Source organism: Pyrgilauda ruficollis, unplaced genomic scaffold (genome assembly GCF_017590135.1).
Source record: "Pyrgilauda ruficollis isolate IOZ18807 unplaced genomic scaffold, ASM1759013v1 scaffold11, whole genome shotgun sequence".
NCBI lineage: Eukaryota > Metazoa > Chordata > Aves > Passeriformes > Passeridae > Pyrgilauda > Pyrgilauda ruficollis.
In genome coordinates, this window is record NW_024509210.1 from 3,687,549 (window position 1) to 3,710,356 (window position 22,808).

The window sequence follows — 22,808 nt, forward strand, 5'->3', positions numbered from 1 at the left end:
AAACTCTGCCTGACCTGGCTTGTTTGTTTGTTTGGTTTTTATTGTTTGGTTGGTGTGGGGTTTTTTGTGTTTTGTTTTTTGGTTTTTTTTTCTGGTTAGGTTTGTACCAGCTCTGGTGGTGACAGGGAGAAGGGAGCTGTGGCAGATAGATAGTAGGGAAAGGGCCATGAAAAGAAAGCAGTAGAGATGGGAGAAGACACAAGTAGGCAGAGACAAAGACATGAAGAGAAGGACTTGGTGGAAAGAGGGCTCAACTGAGAAGCTTCCAAACCACTGCTTTAGATTTTACAATACTGGTGATACCATGAGGAAAATTTGTAATTGTCCTATTGTTTCACCAGATTGAAAGACAGTTATGTTCTTTAATTAACTTTTCTCCTAGATGTTGAAGGTGTCTAAGTAATTGGCTCTTGGACCACTAGGGAATGTATCATTCCAGTTAAAAGATCACTGAGATAATGAAATCTTTCAAGCATTTTCCAGTGTACAATAAGTATGAAGAGATTGTTATTTTTGCACATTTTGGGCAGAAGATTATGGAAGATAAGCTTTCAGTAATGTGCCTGTTTCAGTTCTTAAATTTTCCTCTCTCTAAGTTTACTGAAATAAAGCTTGCAGAATGTTTGCATAAGCTATAAGCTGGTGTAGTTTTATTAAAATCAGTGCCAATCACATATGTGCAGTTCAAGGAATGGGTTTTATTGCACGGAATAAAATCAGTCCTAACACTAACTTGCCTCATCGGTTAAATGCAGTATTTCTGTCATTTAGTTGTTCTGGGCTTTGAACTGTGGCATTAAGAGGTGGCTCTACCAATTTGTAGCTGTGATCATCATTTGCCCTTATGAAATACCCTTCATGGCCTTTCAGAGCAGGCTTTCAAAAGATTGCCTTTATGTTCCTTTTATCAACTTTATGCTTAAAAACCATACAAACATCTGAACTGGAGGGAATTCTGGAGAGCAGTGTCCAAGGCTGGCTTTCTGTGGAGCAGTGCAGGGTGCTAGCAGTAAGCTGAAATGGAAATTGTCACTTCTAGTAACTCTGCGTGGAGATTTCCAGAGTAGCCTGGGGAAAAGCTAGCCCGTGGCATTTTTGGGAGTTGCTGTTGTGTGTAGTGGAGTAGCAGTTGTGAGGAGTACCATAGCTGTTTTCCTGGTGGTGGGGCAGGAATTCCTGTGAGAGGAGCTGTGCTGCCTGTGGCTCTGCATGTTGGGGTGAAAGAAGAGGAGCAGAGCTCCTCTTCCCAGAAAGCAGAGCTCAGTCTAAGGGATCTGAAAAGGAGGCACAGTGGTGCATGCAGCAGTCTGAGCTGTGCTTCAGCTTGTAATGGAGAACATTTAGATGGGAGTTCCTTTTCAGGCATAGAGTAGGTAAAAATTGTTGTCTGAATCTGTAATGTTTTTACAAGTCTGTAATGTTGAGGAGTTTGTGCATTTGGCTGGGAGGAGGCCACTTTAAAGCACCAGTGCAGTTTCTCAAGTCAAAAGATTGAAAACAAAAACCAAAAAAAGGTGCTATAACCTTATAAAAGGGGTTGGTAACAGCGCTTAGGTCCAGCCTACAGGCCTCCAGGATGATAGGCATTTAAAAGGGAATGGAAAAATTGCAGCTGTTTTGAAAGGAAACTTGCTCCCTTTTTTCTCAAAACTATGTCTTTATTTCACAGCAAGCACGGGCAGAGCAAGAAGAAGAATTCATCAGTAATACTCTATTTAAGAAGATTCAAGCTCTGCAGAAAGAAAAAGAAACACTTGCAGTAAACTATGAAAAGGAAGAGGAATTTCTCACTAATGAGCTCTCAAGAAAACTGATGCAGGTAATTGGTGCCTTTACTGATGTTTCTCCCAGGAGCCTCAGGACTGACTGGTGACTGAACTTTTGTGTTTGTGTGACTGCACTCTGAGGGAAGTGGTCAGGTTGGAAAGCTGACACCTGATAAAAGCAAAGTACAAGAAATGTAGTGAGTGACCTTTCTTTTGCTTTGAAGTTTACATCTGTGAACTCAGCTTTGAGAACCTGAACGTTTGTATAATGATGCAAAAAATGGGTATAGCTTGCAGTAAATGTCACCTGCCTTCCAGACAAGATTTACTGATTAATTTAAAATGTTAGTGAAACACACTTTCTTTTCTGGAGTATTTGATACTTAGCACAGGTCCTGAAATATTAAACTTTATATACAAGAATATGCAGCAATGCTCGAAGGAAACTTTTTATGCAAGTTTGCCCATACTTGTAACAAAACCCTTGCTTCTGTTGAATTAAAACACATCAGTTTGATGGTAAAAGTAAAAAGTTGAAGATGCTGGGACAACTTGTGGCAGAGAAACTTCTTCCCATTACCCAAGTTGCTAATTTTTAGAAAGTGGTTAAGTATTTTTTGGAAGTGTTCTACATGGTTGCTCTGTTCTCAGTCTTGCCTAAATACCTGCTTTTGGCCCCTGTAGGAGACAGGGTGCTGAGTTAGGGGAGTGTTTAACGTGATCTGCATGAACTTTTTTCATGCCATCAGTTCTAAGCTTTGTCATGAAAAACGAGGCACTTCAAAAGAAGCTAATTTGTATGTTGTAAGCATTGCTGTGTTCTGCAGCTGGAGACTGAAGGCATGTTTCACCCTGCAGTTAGGAAATACAGTGTTTGGAAACACCACCAGAGCTAATCCCATCTGGCGCTTTTGTCCCTGAAAACTGGGCCTTCTCTCACTTTGTCTCTTTGGTGCCTGTTATCACACAGGAAGCTCAGTAGCAAGATAAAATATCCCTTACTTGGTATTACTATTTCCCCTTGCTGTTCTTGAGGAGTGACAAGGATGTTTCTGAGTAAGAGACATGTTTGGTTTCTAAGCCATACATTTTCATTAAGAACAGAGAAGCAGATGGCAGTAAAAAAGGGGTATCAACTGTTCTTTTGTAATTGAAGTAAGATGTGGATATCACTGTAGAAAAAGCTTTCCACTGAAGTCTTTTGCAGTAAAGGGAAAAATGGTACATTGAACAATGTTGTTTAATTGAAAGGGAGATGTTCTGTTACAGAATCAGGTTATGTGGGACTGTACTATACATTATAAAGAGGAAACTAAAACTTACTTTAAATGTAAAAGCATGGATTACACCTGATTTGTTTGAAGGGTTTTGAAGTCATATCATGACCTTGGACGCAAATTTGTGCCACAGAGTTCTGCAGCAAGTAAATTGTTGTATCAAGTAATTGCTTCAAATATGCTTAGCCTTGTCCCTAGAATTCATGAAATTGTTTTAACAGGTTTTTTTAAACTATCTTTAGTTACATTCTTAAATTGCTTAAATTATGCAAAATAGGTTCCCACATTGCAAAGAGAAATATAAACTTCTTGTCAACCTAGAAGTACAATTATTTTTTTGCTATGAGCATTCAGAAACTATCCTTTGACTTTTGCCCCAAATTAAAGAAAAAGGAAACATTCTGCTGTTCTCAAAATGGCCAAGGGGTGCTTGGCTCGTTGTGATGTATGAAACAATGCAAGGACATTGTGGTGTTTGTTTGTTGGAAACCCTTAATGGATGTAACTTCATTTGGTGAGAGAAAGATGCAGAGAAGCATCTGAAACAGAATGCAGACATAAAGCTGGAGTTACTGTCACCTTTTGTGCAGCATCTGGAGAAAATCCTCAGCTGTGGATTCAACATCATCCCATAGATACTGCCCAGCTTTCAGCAGGCAAGCTTCAGGCTTCTGCTGAAAGAAAAAGCTGTATAGCCATACGTACAAGAGTATGGAGGTAAAATTCCAACCACAACCTGCAGCCTTGGGTTTCATTCCATGTGGCCTTGCTGGAAGCCTTTGCTAAACATGGTTATGTCAGCCAGAAAGTTTTAAAAATACAGCAATTCATAAATGAAGCTGTGTTCCAAATTGTTTGTCCTAAAGCTGTGTGATTTCTCTCAGCACCATTAGGTAGCAATTTTTGAAAGTAAATTGTGAGTTTGTCCTCTTGGGATAATAACCCAGGTAACTTGAAAAAGAGAGCAGCAGTCAACATCCTGGTGGTGGTGTTGGTGGTTTGCCTGTGGATGGTGAGTGGCATGGAGTTTCTTGCTTAGAGGTTCACCTGAAAACTTCAGTGCACAGAGGAAATAAGGCTTATATCAATGCTCTTCCACAAGGCCAGAACTGAAACTTTTGTGGCTTGTGCATAGGCACCAGTGGTGTTTCTGTTTATGGCATATGCTCCAAATGTTATTAACCCTTCCCTTACACTGGTCAACAGGTTCTGTTCTCCATACTTATGGATGACTTTTCATATCTTTACAGTGGCTCAAGACTTGCAGTGCAGGTGGAGCACTTGTTTTAAAGCAAACAGTTTGATATTAAAACTGTTTTTCTGTTTGTGTGTAGGCTGTATGTGTGAATGCAGATCTTATTTCATGGCTTGATTATGTCTTTGGTGTGATAAAATTGCTGTGAAATACAAAACCAGAATATTAATACATTCTCATAAACATCAGTAATGTGGTTAGCAGTTTATAAATGATACAGGTCTCTTCCACTAAAGAGCTTACCTGTAGAATTACAGAACATTTCAACATTACCATATGTTTCCATTAAAGTAATTTTTCAACTCTTCAGAGATCATGGACTTAGTAAATTGACATTAGAATGTTGATGAGCTGCAGGCAACTTTTTTAAGCAGAAAAGAACTGAAAATAATACTTGATGGTTTTTGTTTTCTGAAAGTTTATCTGTTGTCTGAAGGTTTTGATTCTTCAGTGTTGAATCCTGGAAATTATACCCACGAAGAACAGCAGGTTAAAAAATTGGAGAAGAGAAACTCCTGATATTACAAACAAACTCATTTTTTGGAAAAGAGGGCATTATTGGCATACATCACATGGTCAGTTTAGAATTTATTAGAGTATCTTTTCTGTAATTGGATAGTCTTCCCATTATACAGATGTAGGGCTACATTCTTGGCTAATGTTTTTTTTAGAACAGGAAGGTAACATAATTATAATTTCCTTTTTTTTTAAATTTCCTGAAATTTGTGGGTGCCAATACTTACCATTACTCACTAGAGTGTAGCAATTCTATCTTTATTAGGAGAATAATGAACTCATAAATGCCCACTTCCTTTTTTGGCATCTTTGCTCTGCAGGGAGTTCTAGCTAAATTAGATGCAGACTTTGGATAATGACTTACCCAGGAATACAGTAGTCTCCAGTTGGTTGCTCCACTGTTCTTTGGGATTAACTCATAATCTCTGGGTTTGCCAGGCAATGTTGGTCTGACCTGGAACTAGACTTACAGCATTCATGCTGTCAGACATTGTACATGAAATGCTTCCTGCCTTTGTGATGAGTAAGAGAAAAAATTGCATATAAATCTGTTGTTTTGTCTAAAATTTTGCATTTTGGAACTGAGGAGAGGTACTTCTGCTAAACTGCATATGATTTGCACTCTGTCAATTTTTCAATATTTACAGCTCTGTGCCTGTTTCAAAATTACTGCCATGTTACTCTGTTGAAAGGCACCTAGCAGAGGGGCTTTTTTCACAGTGCCTGTGTGTTTGTTGCTTTGTCAGACCTTTGTTTGTCACAATTGTAGGGGCTTATGCCTCTCATTCAGCCTGGCCTCTGGAATGAGCTCCCAGAACGTTAAAACATATCAAATGTGGAGCTGCCTGCCAGAGCTGCAGTGCTCCTCCTGACAGCCAGCAAGAATCCCCCAGTTCAGCACCATGTACATCACTGTTACAAAACACAGGCTGACATCAGGTTTGCAATATCAGGAGAAATTAATTTTGAAACCTTATACTGTATGCAAGAGTCTAAACAGGCATGGTAGCACATAAGAGAAGGTGTTTCCACTGGAACAATACTGTCTTTCTGGTGCCATGCCACTGCTTAATAATGTCTTTTTATAACTAACTTTCATTGTCTCTACAAGCCAAATCAATGAAGGTACAACTTTATTAGATAGATTTCCTTTGTTTTGAATAATTATTAATTTTCTAGGTTGAGTGTTGCAGGAATGAAGGAGCACATGCATCTCAACAGAGATCTTACAGTAAACAGGAGATTTTTATCACATGCATCCCTGATAAAGTTTTTATGAGCCTTATACACATTTACTGTATTTTCCTATGTACTTCATGTAATTATATTTTTGTTTACCTGATGAAATCTCTAAAAAGCGTGGAAAACAAATTTTTGTAGCATGCTCAATCCTTAGTCATTATAGAATGGTAGCTGTATATTGCAGAATATCATGAGAAGCATTTTGATGCAAGCTCTGTTCTTGCAGCAGTGGACATGGATGTATTGAGTTACTGTTTTGCAACTTAAAGTAGTTAATCTTGAAAATTTACCATTTGTGAAGCAAGGCTGCTCCAAAGAAGAATTTATTTTTAATACTGTTTAGTCTTACAGAGTCAGTTACTTTAAATTGTGCACTAGTTCTTTTCAAAATCGGGGGTTTTTTTCAACACCCTTATATTTTTGGAAGTGCAAATTGGTCCAAGTAGCTGTCCTTGAAAGTAAGATGTTACAACATACCAAGATAATAGCATGTGTAGTTAGGCAAGTTAAGTAATTAATCTTATGTAAGTCTGATTCTTGACAATTCTTTAAAAAGTTGTAAGTCTGTAAACAGAAGCTATTACTCTTCCTGCTCTCAAAATACCATGCATCAGCTCAGGGATACTAATGGGATTGTGCTGAATAAACAGAGCCAGCTCATCTGTCAATTATTTGATGAACATCTGGACATAAAGAGGAGGCAAACTGCTGATACAAAATTGTTAATAAATAGGGCTTCCAGGATGCAGCAAAGGAAGAAGTGAACAGCTTTTAAGGGCCTGGAACACCCAAAAATAGACTGTACAAGGTCATAGTCTGGGGGATAAATGAGGGTTTGTTTTCTAAGGGGGCACTTCATCCATTGGCTCCATTAACTCATAAAACACTTCCCACTCTCCCAGAAGTAAGCCAGTACAGTAAGGAAGATAAACATGGTCCTGCATTGTATGAGGACACTTGTTTCTGCAGAGAGTATTGCTGCAGTTGTTTAGAACTGAAGTGAGCTGAGGCACACAGTCCTGCTGCTGAGCTTTGTGTTTGATAGCCCCTTTCTCACTTCAGACTAGTCACTGTCTCTTGCACCAAACCCATCTCTAATCTTACAGAGCTGAAACTTCTCCTTCAGTTTTCGTATGCAATTCAAAGACTGGAAGACATTGGCATCAAGGTGACACTTTCTAACACATTTTTCCTTCTCTTTAGCTGGCAAGTGTGTCTGTAGATCATTGTTACTATAATTGCATATAATTAAAAACAGTTGGGAAAAGCTCTTTTACTTTACTAAGTAAAATAAACACTATTCACCTGTATTGTATCAGGGGATATTTTCTCATTGTTAGCAATTCTATTCTTCGGCATTAAGGTTTCATCAGTAACTGGATTTTAATTGATTTGGTTTGTTTTTGTGATCAAAAGAAATAAAAGGGAAAAATTATTTTACCCTGTATGAGTGGCAGACACCACTCATATATTTTGGGGGTGTTAGTAATATTTTTCTCTCTCTATGTAAAATGAAGTCAGTATTTTCTATTCTGAGAGTTTGCTATTCTGGTATGTGTTTTAAATGGTGAAAAATTGAACGTCAGCATTGACAAGCCCTGAAAACACAAACTCCAAACTTTTCCTGTATGTATATTGCCAAGTAGTTGCTGTCTGCCTGGTGTTCTTCCTCTATGAGCCTTTTGCCTTTATCTCTGTGGCAGGCTGCATTTCACAGACCATTTTGTCTCTAAATAGGAGCAAAAGGAGCTGAATTAACAAATGAGCAATTTCAGCTTGTTTCAAAATCAAAGTCTACTCCTTCACTGTGGCTATCCAGCGACCTTGATTTGTGTCCGACTGCAGGTGTCTCTCCATTTCCTCAGGTTTTCCTCACATTCAACACTGTGATCTTACAGATTGTTATGTGCTAGCCAGAAGAACTGGCATAGAAAAAATAAGCAGGTGGAAAAAGGTGCTTGCAGTTGTCAGTGGATGGTGAGAATACAATGCAATTACACCATTGTCTTTTGGTGACATTTGCTTTTTCCTGAGTCAGGTTCACCTGTTTGTACCATGGTGCCAGTCACACTGTTCTATCCACAGGAAGACTTAGATCCCTGTCTTAGAGGGACTCTACTCCAAGCCATACTTTGTGTTAAAATGAAGGGGGGGGTTTTGTTTCCATCTGCTTGAGAGTTAAATTTTTCTTCTCTATTAACATACTAAATGAAAAAAAAATCCTTTCAAGATTAAAAAAATGTATAACATTGATTTGAAATAACCAGTATTTTTATGTCATCAGGACAGTTTGATTTTGATAGCATAGGAATATAAATTAGAAATTTTTTTTTTGTTTGTGAACTAGTTGCACAGCAATTTCATTAGTGTGACTTCAGTTATGATTTTCAGCTTTCAGCTGCCCGGAGAAGGAAGTGCCAAGACCTGCATTTTGTGCTTTGGGTGCTCTTGAGATGATGCATTTAGATTAAAATGAATGCTTTTGTGAATATTATGATATATTTTTAACTTTGGAAATGTCTATAATGCATTATATATAGTATATAAAATAACCTATTTTGATTTTACTTAATTCACTAGCTGGAAATATACTTTTCTCTGCGTTGTAAACACGCAGCACAGGTTAAAATGCTCCTTTTTGAAAGGCTGTTGGGTGGGTTGTACATTTTGAAGTTTTTTGAGAAGCATCAGTAGAGAATTTAACATGCAGGAGGAATAAATGTGTGAATAAATGTATAAAAGGTGCCTAAGTTCATGCTTTTATTTGTTTAAAATATTTACATGTCTCCTAAATTTTTAGCTGCAACATGAGAAAGCTGAACTGGAGCAGCACTTAGAACAGGAACAGGAATTTCAAGTGAACAAACTGATGAAGAAGATTAAAAAACTGGAAAATGATACCATTTCGAAGCAGCTCACCCTGGAGCAGGTAACTCTTTCATTGCACCATTATATGAAAGAAAAAAACAAGTCCTTCTTTTGTCTTAGATTTGACTTAATGTTTTAAGCATATAAGAAACTGGGCAGTATTGAGAATATAGAAAAGTCAATTCAGCTTCCAAAGCAATAGAAAAGTAACATAGTTTATTATGAGAAACTTGGATTAGTTTTTTCGTGGCCATTATATCTATTAGTATCTATAATTATATCTATTCTAGTAGTTTTTTTGTGGGCCTTCATGTCTGCTGGACAGCAGTGACTTTTGCAAATGCAGCTTTTTGTAAATAATGTTGCTTGTTGCTGTTCATCAGCTTCCACTCATCTGCTGGTGAGAAAAGACTGTCACTTCTGATGGTGTTAAGCACAGCAGTAAATGATCTGTTTGTGGTCTAGTTGTGCTCTAGGTCACCTTTTGGTGGCAGCTTGGATAGTACAGGCTGGAACTGTGAGTTGTCAGCTGTGTGTATCCTTCAGAAGCCTTGGAGTTCAACTAAATCCAGCTGCCTTTCTCCCTAGACAGTCATGAAGATTGCAGAGATAAAACATCACTTGTTTGGCTGTGTTTCCACAGGATGTTTAGACATTGGGAGTGCTCATGTCTGATTTTGGGCATCTGCATCGAAGCATCTCAGTGGTGTCAGTAGGAGACCTTTTCATTTAAAAGGCAAACTGGTGAAACCTTTAGGCTTGTTAAAGGACTCCAAATTTTCTGGCAGGTGCAGGTCCAATAATTCAGGTGGTGTAAATATAGTCTGTGATTTCTTCTGCTGTGGAACTTTTTTGTTGCTGGTAATATGAATTGTTACGAGTTTTGTACGAGTCTCCTTTTTCTGTTGACAAGGATAGATTAGTTGATGGCTATCTAAATGATCAAGGGAGTTCTCTTGATTCTCATGGTAATATTCTATGTGGAGAGACCTATGAAACAAACTGAAAAATTAAAAGGTAGGAATATGTAGTTGCCAACAAATCCTTACCCAGCATGGAAATTAGCATGAGGTTGAAATAACTCTCTTAGCCACAAGGTGGTGGTGGCTGCCACTTAATCAAAATGCAAAGTAAGCTTAACGTACTAAGCTATTGTAGTCTTTGAAATGTTAGCATGAGCCATGGCTGAAATCTTCCTGGTACTATTTTTGTCTCATTGTTCTGGACAGCTGGACTGACTTGTGAAATCATAACATTTGAAACTTGTTGCTACATCTAAATGTCAGTGATACACTGTTCAAAAAGCATAGATGCACAAAGGTCTTTAGCATCTGGCTTTGAAAACTTTGTTTGTGAAGATGTTAAAATTTGGCTGTCAAGTCTTGCTTAGAAATGCCATGTGAATTTAGTGTAATTCACCGTATGCCTTTGTTTTCTCTCACAGTAAGGTAAATGTCAGGTTACTTAGGGCTTCAGCACACTTTCTATCCTCACACAAATTAAAAGTGCTGATTGTGCTGATTAACCAGTTGAAGCAGCAGCCTTGGGGCATGTGCTGTACCCAGCAAGAAGTAACCCAAAATTGTGAGGAGAGTCATGTTGCCTTTATTGCACACAGAGAGAAAGAATTAAGGAAGAGGGATTGTCACAATCTGCAGCACAACCTTCAGAACACCTGTTAAACAGGGCTTGGAAGGAGAACTCCAACAATGCTTTGAGCTGGGCTACACTGAGATCTGTCACTAATCAGTGAGCAGATAATTACAGCATATGTTCACTAAAACATTGTTTCTAAAACAGAGAGCGTGAATTATCTATGCTTTGTGTTCTTTCTTTCTCCTTTCCTTTTTTTCGTCTGAACTGCTTATACCACAGGTGATCAGGAGGTAGCTGATTGCACAGAATATTATTCCTTAATAAAAAAGAAATTGGATTTTAGGGTTCAAATGTGACTTGAAATAATTTCTTAAGTCAGCTTGAATTCAGCAGAGCATTCTTCTCTGAAGGCAAATGGTGGCGAAATTTACAGCATGTGACTATTTCATTAACTGAATGACTCAGTTAAAACGAGCAATAATGTTGTGTTCCAGTTCAGTGGTTTGATAGGAAATAAATAGCTGTCAGGATTGCCCTAGAGAGGCCAAGTGTGTGTGCTCTTGCTGTTACTATTTTTAATTGCTTTTCTATTTTATGCAGTGTAATGAGAAAGTAGAACTGATGCAGTTAGGAGATGAGAAATAACAGCTAAAATGCTAATAATCATCTCCTATGTCTGCTTTGAAAGGAGAAGAACATGAGATGGTAAAATCTTTGGGAAAAAATTTCTTGGAAAGCAGCAGAGAATTAAAGCTACAAAGGGCAAGTGGAGATGAGAAGCAGAGAAGTAAAATTTGGGATAGTGGGCTTAGGCAGAGATGAGCATATTCAGCTTTGATTTGGAAGACCTCCATTTCAGGAGGGAACAGCTGTGCTTTTTAATAAGTTGGCAAGACAGTTGACAAATCAATAATATAGGAATACAGATAAAATGGATATTTTAGCTGCATTTTGAAGTAAAGTAAGTGCATGTGAGAGAGAGTGAGAGTAAGAAGAAACACAAGTGGGTGGTGAGGAAGGTTAAAAGGAATTTTACTCTTCCTCTGAAGGGAAGGTTAAGGTCTGAAAAGCAAGCAATGCTTCCTTGTTTCCTTGTTTCAGTGGTCAAAATCAGGTGATGCTTGATTGGAATGTAGCTCTGAACCCCTGAAGAGTGACACTAGTATGACAGAGCTACTGCCTTGATCCTGAGCATAATCCCATCCTGCTTATTTTATTTCAGAATATTACCAGATTGCTAAAAAAGTCATTGGCTGGAGTACATTTCAAAGTTCACCTGAAACTCTCAAGTACCAAGCCAAATACACCAATTCTTTGAATTCACAGCCCTCAGCAGGATACTGCAGTTGTTTCTGCTGTAGGTTTCTGCCATTCAAGGTGTTCTTCCTCCAAGCTTTAAAATCCTGATGGGGGAGAAACTGGCACAACACTCCTGACAAGGAAAAGAAGATCCTTGTTTCCAGTATGTTTTTCATATTGCTGGAAATGTGGAGTTGTAAATCTGTTTCACCTGGTTACTTTGGTGTTTTGTCAGAGCAGCTTCAGGGCACAGCACAAGGCTTATTTGTGTATTGTTGCTGATGGTTTGACTTTGCCATTGTGCACGCTCACCTACAAGCAGATTTATAATTAATGGACTCCACTGCCTTGGTGATGGTTGCTATAATACTAAATGTAATCTTAGATTTTTCAAATCCAGGATTATAAATAATTCGCTCTGTCTTTAAATTCCAGTGTGCTCTTCTTCCTGCCATTAAAGGATACAGATTTCTTTTCACCTGTATGTTCTTGTGGGTTTGTTTGTTGCTAGGTCAAAACATAGTTATAAAAAGACTAAGAGTAGGTGAGTCTAAGCCATGCTGCATTGAAATGATGCAAAAACCATTGCTGCAGAGATCATAACATTATTATGCATTAACACTTTTTTAACTGTGATTATCTAGATAGCTATGCAACGTAGTGGAGATCTGGGTTTGACTAATGTAGAAGCACAGTGTGCAGATTGCCAGGACATTTTCTGTATTTCTTCCCTTTGCACATTGCCAGCCCCAGGCACTGGCCAGGCTGGCTGAGGAGCCCTGAGGCAGAGTGCTCTGTGCTGCTGGGGCTGAGCCCTTTGCTGTCCTACCACTCCACCTCCAGCCCTGTGGGGAGCAAAGTGCTGCTCAGATCCAAATTCTCATCCTCGTGGGGAGGCTGAGGCATGTTGCTCCTGACTTCTCTTTTACTGACATGTAGGTTCCCTGAGCTGTTAATGTACATCTGGAAACTCAAACATGGAAAGATTTGCTAGACAGTGTTTCTAAGTATGTTCCCTATTACTCATCAACATATGTCTGCTTCTGCTCACAGTAACTAATTCCTCTAACCCTTAAAGGAGAAAGTTGTACATTCATTAAACTTTCACTGGTACCTGAAGTGTGTAAGTTTATATTTTGCTTGGGTTCCTCCCAAACATAATTAATTTAGTGATTAGTACTAATAGTTTACAGATTTAGATGCTGCAATAGCCCTTCAGCCAATAATGTAATACAGTAATAAATGGAATGTAATAAATGGAAAACACTTCTGTTTTCAGTCTTTCCATTTTCTAATGTGAGGTTATTTGCCCAGCAGAAAAGTGGTGTTAACTAAGCTTGGCTTGGAAAAATGGTTTTATGCTATTTTCTACCTGTAAAGGTGTTGATCTGTTCTCAATTTTTTTTATTGTCAACTTCTTGATTTCAGCTGTATTGCTACGGAGTAAGATCAGCTGTGCCTCTTAATATTCTCCTTTCTGAATAATACTTGCATTATATTTCTACTTAAACACCAATAATAGGTTTCTTCATGTGTGGGTCTACATTATATCTTCTTTTATTAACTTTAGAGTAGAAGGTTCTGCATTGTATGTTTTATTAACTTTAGTAGAATCAAGAATGCTTGTTCACACAGTAAGTGAATGTGATTAATGTCAAGTAAAGCTTTTAATTTTATAAAGCCATTGCTGAAATAGAATTATGTTTGTTTTGCTAGTAACGATTGATACAGTAACACTTAAGGCAGTTCATGTAACTTTTTCTTTACTATTTTAGCTATGTCCTTTGCCTAACACTAGGCACACAAGGCAAACATGGCTTTTCTTCCATTTCTGGATTACTGAACTGTGGTTCTTCCACTAAAAACATCTAAAACTTTTTAAAATAATAAACATTGCTGTAGTGAGCAGTAAATTCATGGAACAGGAGACGTCTTTAAATAGGTTTATCATGTCATCAGTGCCTGCATGTTCAGGGTTCATGCTCCTGCTTATTGGCCAGGGACAAGTTCTCTGAGAAGAACTTGTGTTAAGGAGATAACAACTGTGCAACTACTGAACCTCTTGATTTTTCCAGTGCATTGTACCTGAATTGTGTCTCTTCCCCCTTTTCTCCTTGCTCCTATGAAGCATTATGTAAAATGGTGTTGTTGGACCTTTCCTAATGACAGTTCCTTGCAAAATATCCATGCCCATCGTATTCACTAATTGTTTTTCCTCTCCAGCTAAGGCGTGAGAAGATTGACCTTGAGAACACTTTGGAACAGGAACAAGAAGCACTAGTGAATCGTCTCTGGAAGAGGATGGATAAGCTTGAAGCAGAAAAAAGGTTTGTCTTGTTACAGTGCACTCCTTACTATGGGAGAGGTTTTTAACAGATCATGTTCTGGATTAAATATGCTCATCTCTGTCCCACAAGAGTTGTCTAATCTGTGAAAACCTGGAAGATGAAGCAGTTGTAAAGTTCCTTGTTAGCATGGTGCTGCATCATTGGTTGCTTAAAGCAGATAAAACTAACTAGTATAAGAAATTACCTGGGAAAGCTTGAAGGAATTTATTGAATTTTTTCAACTGCTGATAGTTGCTGCTTTTTAAAGCTTCTGGTTTGTGGTCAGCTTTAAATTAATGGTATTTTACTGTTTGTTGTATGAGAAGCTCTTGTTTTTTCCCTGTCTGCTTAAAGAAAACTGGAGCTTTTTCTCAGTGATATGCAGGCATGTCATTGAGACTTCCCAATGCTTCTTTAGTAGAAGTTAAGACAGTGACTCTTTATATGATTGCAACAGCTAAAATTAAAAATCCATATGAAAGCAACCATCTCTTAAATGTTATAATAACAAGAACTCAGTTTGAGGAGGAAATAGGAGAGAATAATGATTAATGATTATTAATACCTGATATTTTTATGTGTATATGGTTATGTTAATGTGACCCTTTGAATCTTGGCTGGGACCTCAGAAAACACCTGAGCCTGAGTGAACTGCAGGTTTTGTAGTTTTATTTTACAGAGCCCTGCTGTGTGGAAGGTGCTCTGAAGAGCTACATGTGATATTCAGCAGTGGTAAATCCATAGCAGGATGAGCCTTTGGTAGGATTTTTGCATATCTTAGATTTAAAGCCTACTTTAAGGCAAACCATTTCTGGTGTGATTTATCTCAGACTGTGCTGCTGCCTGTCAAGGAGCTGTGCTGGAGTCAGCCCCTGCTTTAGTACTTTGAGTGGTACACATGAATACTGCAGTGTGCAAGAGGCACAAATCTGCTCTTCTGGGCAGGGTTGGGTCTGGCCTATCAGCGTGTTCCTTCTAAAGTTTCATGCTTTCAGGGTGGAAAATACTTCTGTTATCTCCAAAAATCATCATTTAGAACCTTTAGTATCTACCATGTGATTATTTCATAACAGAAGTTCATTACTCCTGAATTTACTGTCATTTATTTGAGGTGTTTGAGACCTTGATTATACAGAACATTTCAATATGTTTCTGTTTGGAAGTTTTTAAAAAAAAAAAAAAAAAGGAGCCTTTTTTACTGACCTTCAGAAAATGTTTGTGACATTTTTTTGATAGTGGTGAAATGCAGAAAAGCCTGTGTTTCAAGTTAGACATACTTTACTTGTCATTCATCTTCACTATGTGTCCTTTTTATGAGAACATAAATGTCAGAACTTGTATGCAATTAAATGAATTTTCTTAGCAAAAGTTTTGTGTAATAAGTAGCATTTGAGAACAAAACTGAGGTAGATATTTATAGTCTAAAATTTGTTTCTCCTGAACTATATGTTGATATATTTTGGAATGTTGATGTCTGAATATGTTAGAAAATTCTTCTCTATTAGGACAACAAATTTTGCCTTTTTTATTTTGAGTTAAAAACTAAGCATTATAACTCCTCAACCAATTTATCTCCCCTCAAGCAGTAGTTTAAATAAACCCTACATACCTTTCAGAATCCTTGCAATGGCTTTCTGGGGAATACAAGAGGTTTTCATTAGAATGGAAGGTAAAGTTTACACTATTTTTCATACAGAATTTTGCAGGAGAAATTAGACCAGCCGGTGTCTGCTCCACCATCACCCAGAGACATATCAATGGAGATAGACTCTCCAGAAAATATGATGAGACATATCAGGTTTTTAAAGAATGAAGTGGAGAGGTTAAAGAAACAACTGAGAGCTGCACAGTTACAGCGTGAGTAAATGACTTGTTTAAAATCTTCTGAAGTTTTGCATTGTAAGATTTTTATATCTACTTCCTTGAGTTTGAATTTAAGGTAGAAATAGGAAAAAATGGGGCAGGTTTGGATTACATTTTCGTAATTGCAGGGTTATTCTTGTTGATATATTTATACTGTAGTTTAGGGGGTTCTTTAGTTTTACTGAAAGGATGTCTGAAAGAATCAAAAAATAATCCCTGACTATTTTGTGCCAGAAAAAGATGTGTCTATTGTTTTTTTTTTTCAGAAACTTAGCAGTATTTCAGCATACAAAATTTTCAAAACATATTTATGGCCTGCTTTATAGCAGTCATGTTGCAAATGAAGAACTACTCAACAGAATTAACATCTAGTGACATAAAGGTCAGCTGTCTATAAGAATTTCACTTGTTAATGATTGTGGCAACCTGAGGCAGCTGCTGCACAGTATAGCAGCATTAATTTGCTGTGTCCTTTCCTGTGTAAGATGGCTTTGAAGCATAAGGAGCTGTGTAGAAGTCATCACGTTCCTGTCGTGCAGGGCTGGGGCTCCTTGCCCAGCAGTGGGAGCTGCATTTTGCCCTGCCTGCCCAGGAAGGGACTGTGCACTGAGCACGTGGGCTCCGCTGCCAGGAGGCTGCTGCCACCTTCCCTTGGACTTTGCAGTGCCAGTCCTTCATTCCCTCCTGCTGAATCTGAAATTCCTCTCTGAGAGGCAGCAGCCGTGCCTGGTTCTGAGTCAGGAGCGTTGCAGTGCAGCTGGTGAGTGAGGAGATACCTCAGCACATGGCCAGAAAAATCTGGGCCAGTGCAGAACAGTCAGGATCAGCCCACTCTGGCCAGCCAGGCTAGCTGCAATATTTCAGCCTCCATTTAGAGAAGGAGCTTGCTGAAGGCAGCAGCCTTCTTCAAGACAGAGATGATGGATCAAGAGTGCTCTTTTGCGGAGACCTTGTGCACAAGTTTGTGGCATTAATAATTTGTGGCTGTTAAAAGAAGATAAGGACAGCTAATCTTTGTACTTGCAAATTCTGCACTGCAGCCTTCACTGACTGAAGTTCAGAACAAGAGCAAGGCCTTAGATTAAACATACTCTTTGTGCAAGTCCAGCCTAATTAATTTCATTTCAAGTATCCTCTATTCTTTAAGTGGTTTCTTTTTGAACTACTGTGATTTAGAGTAAAAAATTGAAAGCACTAATGTCAAATTTGCATTAAAAATAAGAGCTTGGTTTAAAAAGACTCTCTCCCTTTGTGAACAGGTTAAACAGAACTGCAGTACAAATAGCAGAGCTGGTAGGAATGGTGGATGTGCCAGCCTGCAAGCAGAAGATGAAACTGAAATGCAGTTTTCAGATTGGTGTTTGTAATACATGGTCATTAGAGAACCTCTAGTAATAATTTTAAGTACTTCATAGAATCTGCTTATGAACTTCTGATACTTGCATTACATTTTTTATTTCTGAAACACTTCTAGGATCTGCTTTGGTATTATAATTATGTACAAGTGACACTGTTACATTTAAAAGTGATATTTCCACAGAAGAGAGATAAATCACGTGTTGTTAATAGTTTGGGAACAGGTTTCTAAAGCAGGAATATTCTTTAACTTGAAGGTTGTTGCATAAAGGAGTGATGACAAAGCGTGGTGAATTGGTTTGGGTATTCTTAATGTCAGGGATTTAACTGCAAGCTTGTTTAAATGTTACAAAATCTCACAAAATACATTGTGTGTCTCATAAGTCTTCATCACATATTCAATTTTATTTAAGTAATCTGTCACAAAGCTTTGTAACTTTTCATAATTTGACTTTATCACCTTAAATAATCTGTGGTGCCAGACCATTTAAGTGATGTTTGCTGAACTTGTTTAGAACTGACAACTCAATTTGCCCTTTGATGTAGAGTAGACCTATTGTTGGCTTTTAAAATTAAAATTGAATACAATTTTAATATTGGCACATGTTCTGTTGGACAGTTTCTATGATAAGATGTGTAATTGAAAGAGTGGTGTAGTGTATATATAAGGTAGTAATTTTAATACAAGTTCGAGTTTGGAGTTTCAGTTGTGCTTCCTCCTTCAAAATGAAAATACACCTTTAAAATAATTTCTTCAGTGTGTTGCAGGAAAATCTTTGTAAATGTGGAATAGGATTATTTTAATAGAGCAAGAATCAGTATTTTTTGTTAATGGTTTCAGTAATGTTTTCATAATAAAATTTTTCTTTCTTTTTAAATTTATTTTTGAAAATACTTTTGGTTTGTGGTGGTGAGTTTTGCTTGTTTTTCTTGCATTTTATTTTCAAACCTGATGTCGAACAATAGTTTATTTTGGTAGTTACTATTCTGAATTAGGCTTTGAACTAATGACTTAGAGGTGAAAATTTTCAGTGATCTATCCTCAGTATTTTCTACACCTTCATCTTGAAGTGTTGGAACAAAATTAGGCACAACATACTTGGCTGCCTGAGAAATTGAATTTTAATCAACTTCTAACAAAACGATGAATTTCAGATTCAGAGAAGATGGCACAATACCTAGAAGAGGAGCGACATATGAGAGAAGAAAACTTGAGACTTCAAAGAAAATTGCAGAGGGAAATGGAACGTAGGGAAGCTCTCTGCAGACAACTGTCAGAAAGTGAATCCAGCTTAGAAATGGACGATGAAAGGTTTGTATTTTTTTGGCCATCCAGATGTATTGGACTTCTTTATAAGTATTTATACTACTTTTTGAATATCTTAGAATAATTAGAAGTAACTTGTATGTGGGTTTAACATGCTTATCAAATTCCAGCATAGTCCAGGAATTGTATCAATGTTGTACAGAATTTGCATTAGTTTTAACAGTGAGTAATAAAATGTTTATATCTGAAGATTGTTTTGGGGTTTGATAATATATATTGAAATAAACACAGCTGTGGAGTTGAAAATCAAGATAATTTGATCACAACACTTTTGTTTTGCCCCCAACTCAGTAACTGCAAGGAGTTCTGTGAGTTAGGGACAGCATCTTTACTTGGGCCTGATTTGTCCTTTGCAGAAAGTAAAATATGTTCAGCCCAAAACAAAGGGATACTGTGTAAAACCTTTGAGAGAGGAAGCATTTCCAGAACTGTTGTGTTGTCCTTGATGTCCAAACCATAACATCCTTGATTATTTTTTTCTTTATTGTAAGCTACTTTGCTTTCCCTGACCTTACAGATAATCTTGAACCTTTCATGGTTTATATCGTGCCTTTTAGTGTTTTCTCATGTCATAGAAACATGACAGTGTTATATCTTGAAAGAGGATTTAAAGTACATTTTGAATAAAACAGTCTTAGTTCTTAGCAAATGCTCATTATTTGGTTGTATTGTTTTATATTATTTTGGATTTATGGTGCTCCTTTAGAATAAATAAAAGGGTTACTCTGTGCTCTGTATTTTTTCTGATACTGAGAGATTTCTGTTTGCTCTTTGGTCCTTAATATTTGTTATAAGATGTAATTTACCAGAAACAAAGTACCAGATATTTTGTGGTAAGGAGTACTCTTAAAGCTCAAAGTAGTGTGTTCATTCTAATGAAACACCAAGGCAACTTGACCTATATTGCATTAGCATCTGCTATTAAGACGTAGAAAATGCTATTAAATTGTTAAAAATTAAATTGTTAGAAATAGGGGATTCTGAGATTGGAATGTTTTCTTATTAGGCTTACCTTTTCTTCCACTATTTACAGTGTAATGGAAGTACAGTCAAAATCTGAACCTATGAAAATTACCAGCATTAATCCAAAATTGTAGAATATCCTAATAATTTTTCATTGCCCACTTGTAAGTAATGGTAACCAGGAAAATGCAGGAAAATTTGATTAACTATTCTTTTAAGAAATTGTCATGTTTGATTTTTTTTGGTACTACAAAGGCCTGACAGAATAACTCCAAGTCAAGTATTTGCAGTGTATGTAATAGAGAGCAAAGTGAAGGACAAAGCAGGCATTAGGAGTTAGCCTGAGAAGATGCAAAATTCTTGCAGAACTATGTGCAATAATGATTTTAAAATGTCAAGTTTTGTCAGCTTGCATCTTCCTAAAAATGGTGGTGGTGATGGGTCAGCTATCAATTTCTTTCAGTTGCATTCTGTTAGCTGATGATAATTATTGCTTGTAGCTGAGGATAGATGAAGATGCTTTCCTGAGTGTAAAGGACACAGCTCTCCCAAATCCTCTTTCTCTAGACCAGCAATAGCTTTGTCTTAACCCTCCATCTTGTTCTTAGGAGTAGCAGGGTAATGCCTGAAACCAGGACACATGCTAATGGGGTGCTGCTGTTCCACATCACCTGAGCCAGGTAGTGGGATGACTTCAAGGAAATTCTATTTGTGTAGAATGCAAGGGGATTAAATCAGAGATGCTGCCTTGTAGAACTTACACACTGATCTGCATTGGAACCTACTGTGTGTTGCAGAGGTAGCTTAGCTCAGTTTCACTAACCTTGCCACTGGTAGCTCTTTTAAAAACATGTATTTAATGAAACCCTAATTTATTAGTTGGTTAGTTTTCTGTTGTTCTCAGTTGCAGCTACTTTTATTACCTGGTCTACCCAAATTCAAACCAACTTTGGTCACTACAGTGTACTGCCTGTGCTAGGGCATGTGGCTTGTTAACTCTGAATATCCTGGTTAAAAACCAGCAAGATGCAGTATCAAAATATGTTTCAAATAGTCTATGGATAGACCTCCAAGCAGTCATTGTGAGTTCCACCAAATAGGAGTAATTTTAATGCTGTTCCATGTTACTGGCTTTTTTATTATGATGGCGAAATAAATGCAGCTACTAAGAATTCCTGAGAACACACTGGTAGAAGAGGAGACAATTAAGTCAAAGGGCTGTTAGGTAGCAAATTTGGCCTGCTGCTCTGCTGTGTCCAGTAAAGAAACACAGCTGAGTCCAGTAATGTAAACCCATGTGCACTGATTTGCATCCTCCTGGAGAAGGTGAGCAGGGGGGCATCTAACCTAGAGAGTGACTGAAAAATCTAAGTGGAGAGTGCCTAAGCAACTCAACCTGAGACTGCCAGCCTAGTGCTGTGGGGAAAAACCCACATTTCTTGAGGTAAAAACAGTGAGTGGCAATTAGGAGCAATTGGTGTTATTTTTATTCTTTTATATAGCACTTGATATCTATGAAGAGGGTTCACTGTAGTGAATGAAGGACAAATAAATATCACTAAAATTATTACAGCTGGGGAAAAATGCTTTGCCTCAGGTTCTGAACTGTTCAGTTTATCATAGTGAAGTGTGGGATGTGTCTTGCAACACAGTCTGGAAGTACCTTTAGTGGGATGGTCCTGGGTTCAAAGGGTCTCTCTCTTCCAGTGGCAGAAGATGGGATGAGCGAATGTTTGAATGTTGGGACCAGAGGGATTCCAGTAGGAAACAGGACATGTTTTTAATGCTATGGCTGATCAGCTGTTGGAACAAATTGTTAGTGCTTTAATGATTTCTTCACCCTTTTTCATGATTTCAGATTAGTGCTGAATGCCTTTCTGGAAGATACACTCCAACCAACCAAGCTTTTGAGTTCATTGTAGAAATGATGTGTGAAGTGCAAGAATGTAGAATGGGTCAGATTGGATGACATGGTTTACATCTCTGACCTTAATATATACTATTTAATCATATACAACTTATATGGTTTTAACTGCAAATGCCTAAGAGAAGTCCAGCTGTTTCCATGGAAAGTTAAGCCAGTGTCAGCAATGACAAGAGTTCCTGTCATGACTTCCTAATGTGATTCTTATGGGAATTGAAAAAATCACAGTGAAACATTTAAAACATGGCACATTTCAAAAGGTTTGATCTAATTATTCTTTGCCTTTTTTTGTTAGATATTTTAATGAGATGTCTGCACAAGGATTAAGACCTCGCACTGTGTCCAGTCCTATCCCTTATACACCCTCACCAAGTTCTAGCAGACCTATATCACCTGGTAAATATTTAACCCAGTTTCTAAAATTATTGTATGCATCACATAGTAACGTGCCCTATTAATATATTTAGGTCAATAGCCTTTCAAAGCTAGTTTGGAGAAAAAAATCCTGCATCATAAATGCAAGAATAGTTTTGCCTTAGGTGTCTTCTAGTGCAGCATGTTCTTGGATGATGACCAGATATTCTATATTTCAGATCTGTGGACAGATATTGAAGATCAGTTAAGTAGCTATCACTTGAACTTTATTTCTTTTTTTGCTCTTTTTCTCTCTTGCTGTCTTTTTTTTTTTTTCCCCTCCCTTCCCACACAAGTTGCTCAACAGGACACATAATTCAAATGGATTTCTAGAGTCTGATGAAGAACTAATAATGAGATTGATATTGTGCTCTGGATCGAAACTTCTTAGAGGAGATTAATCTTGAACATGTTGGAAAAAAAGTCAATTTTCATTTCTCTTCAGCAGAGAAATGGCTTTTGTACTTCTGCTATTTTCTATTATTAAACAATAACTATAAAATTAATAATTCTTGTCTCACATACTTAGTATAACAGAGGCAAACAAACGTTTTCTGAGTTTCTAATTACTGAATGTATTTTAAGTCAAATGAAATGCATTTGTGTTACTAACACATTTATTGACTGAAATTTAAAATCCCTTAAAATTGCACTTGGACATTGATTACAAGTTGTTGGCAGTGGGTATTACGTGGTGCTCACAAACACCGTGTACATAAAGAAGTGAATTGTGCATGCCTGGCTTTCCCACCTCTAGAGCCTGCCAGGCAGGTGAGATGTGCTCTGTGTTGACACAAGATGGGAATGAGACATTT

General features: G+C 37.5%; 1 protein-coding gene across 1 annotated transcript in view; it reads left to right on the forward strand.

The window, feature by feature from the left end:
- The first annotated feature begins 458 nt into the window (after positions 1 to 458).
- CCDC6 (coiled-coil domain containing 6) overlaps positions 459 to 22,808 on the forward strand; it is a 32,833-nt gene continuing 10,483 nt past the window's right edge. Inside the window, exons 1-7 of the mRNA XM_041476387.1 lie at positions 459 to 554; positions 1,670 to 1,819; positions 8,857 to 8,985; positions 14,043 to 14,146; positions 15,843 to 16,003; positions 18,521 to 18,677; positions 21,875 to 21,975. Of these exons, the coding sequence (XP_041332321.1) occupies positions 459 to 554; positions 1,670 to 1,819; positions 8,857 to 8,985; positions 14,043 to 14,146; positions 15,843 to 16,003; positions 18,521 to 18,677; positions 21,875 to 21,975 (898 nt within the window). The remainder of the gene's footprint in view (positions 555 to 1,669; positions 1,820 to 8,856; positions 8,986 to 14,042; positions 14,147 to 15,842; positions 16,004 to 18,520; positions 18,678 to 21,874; positions 21,976 to 22,808) is intronic.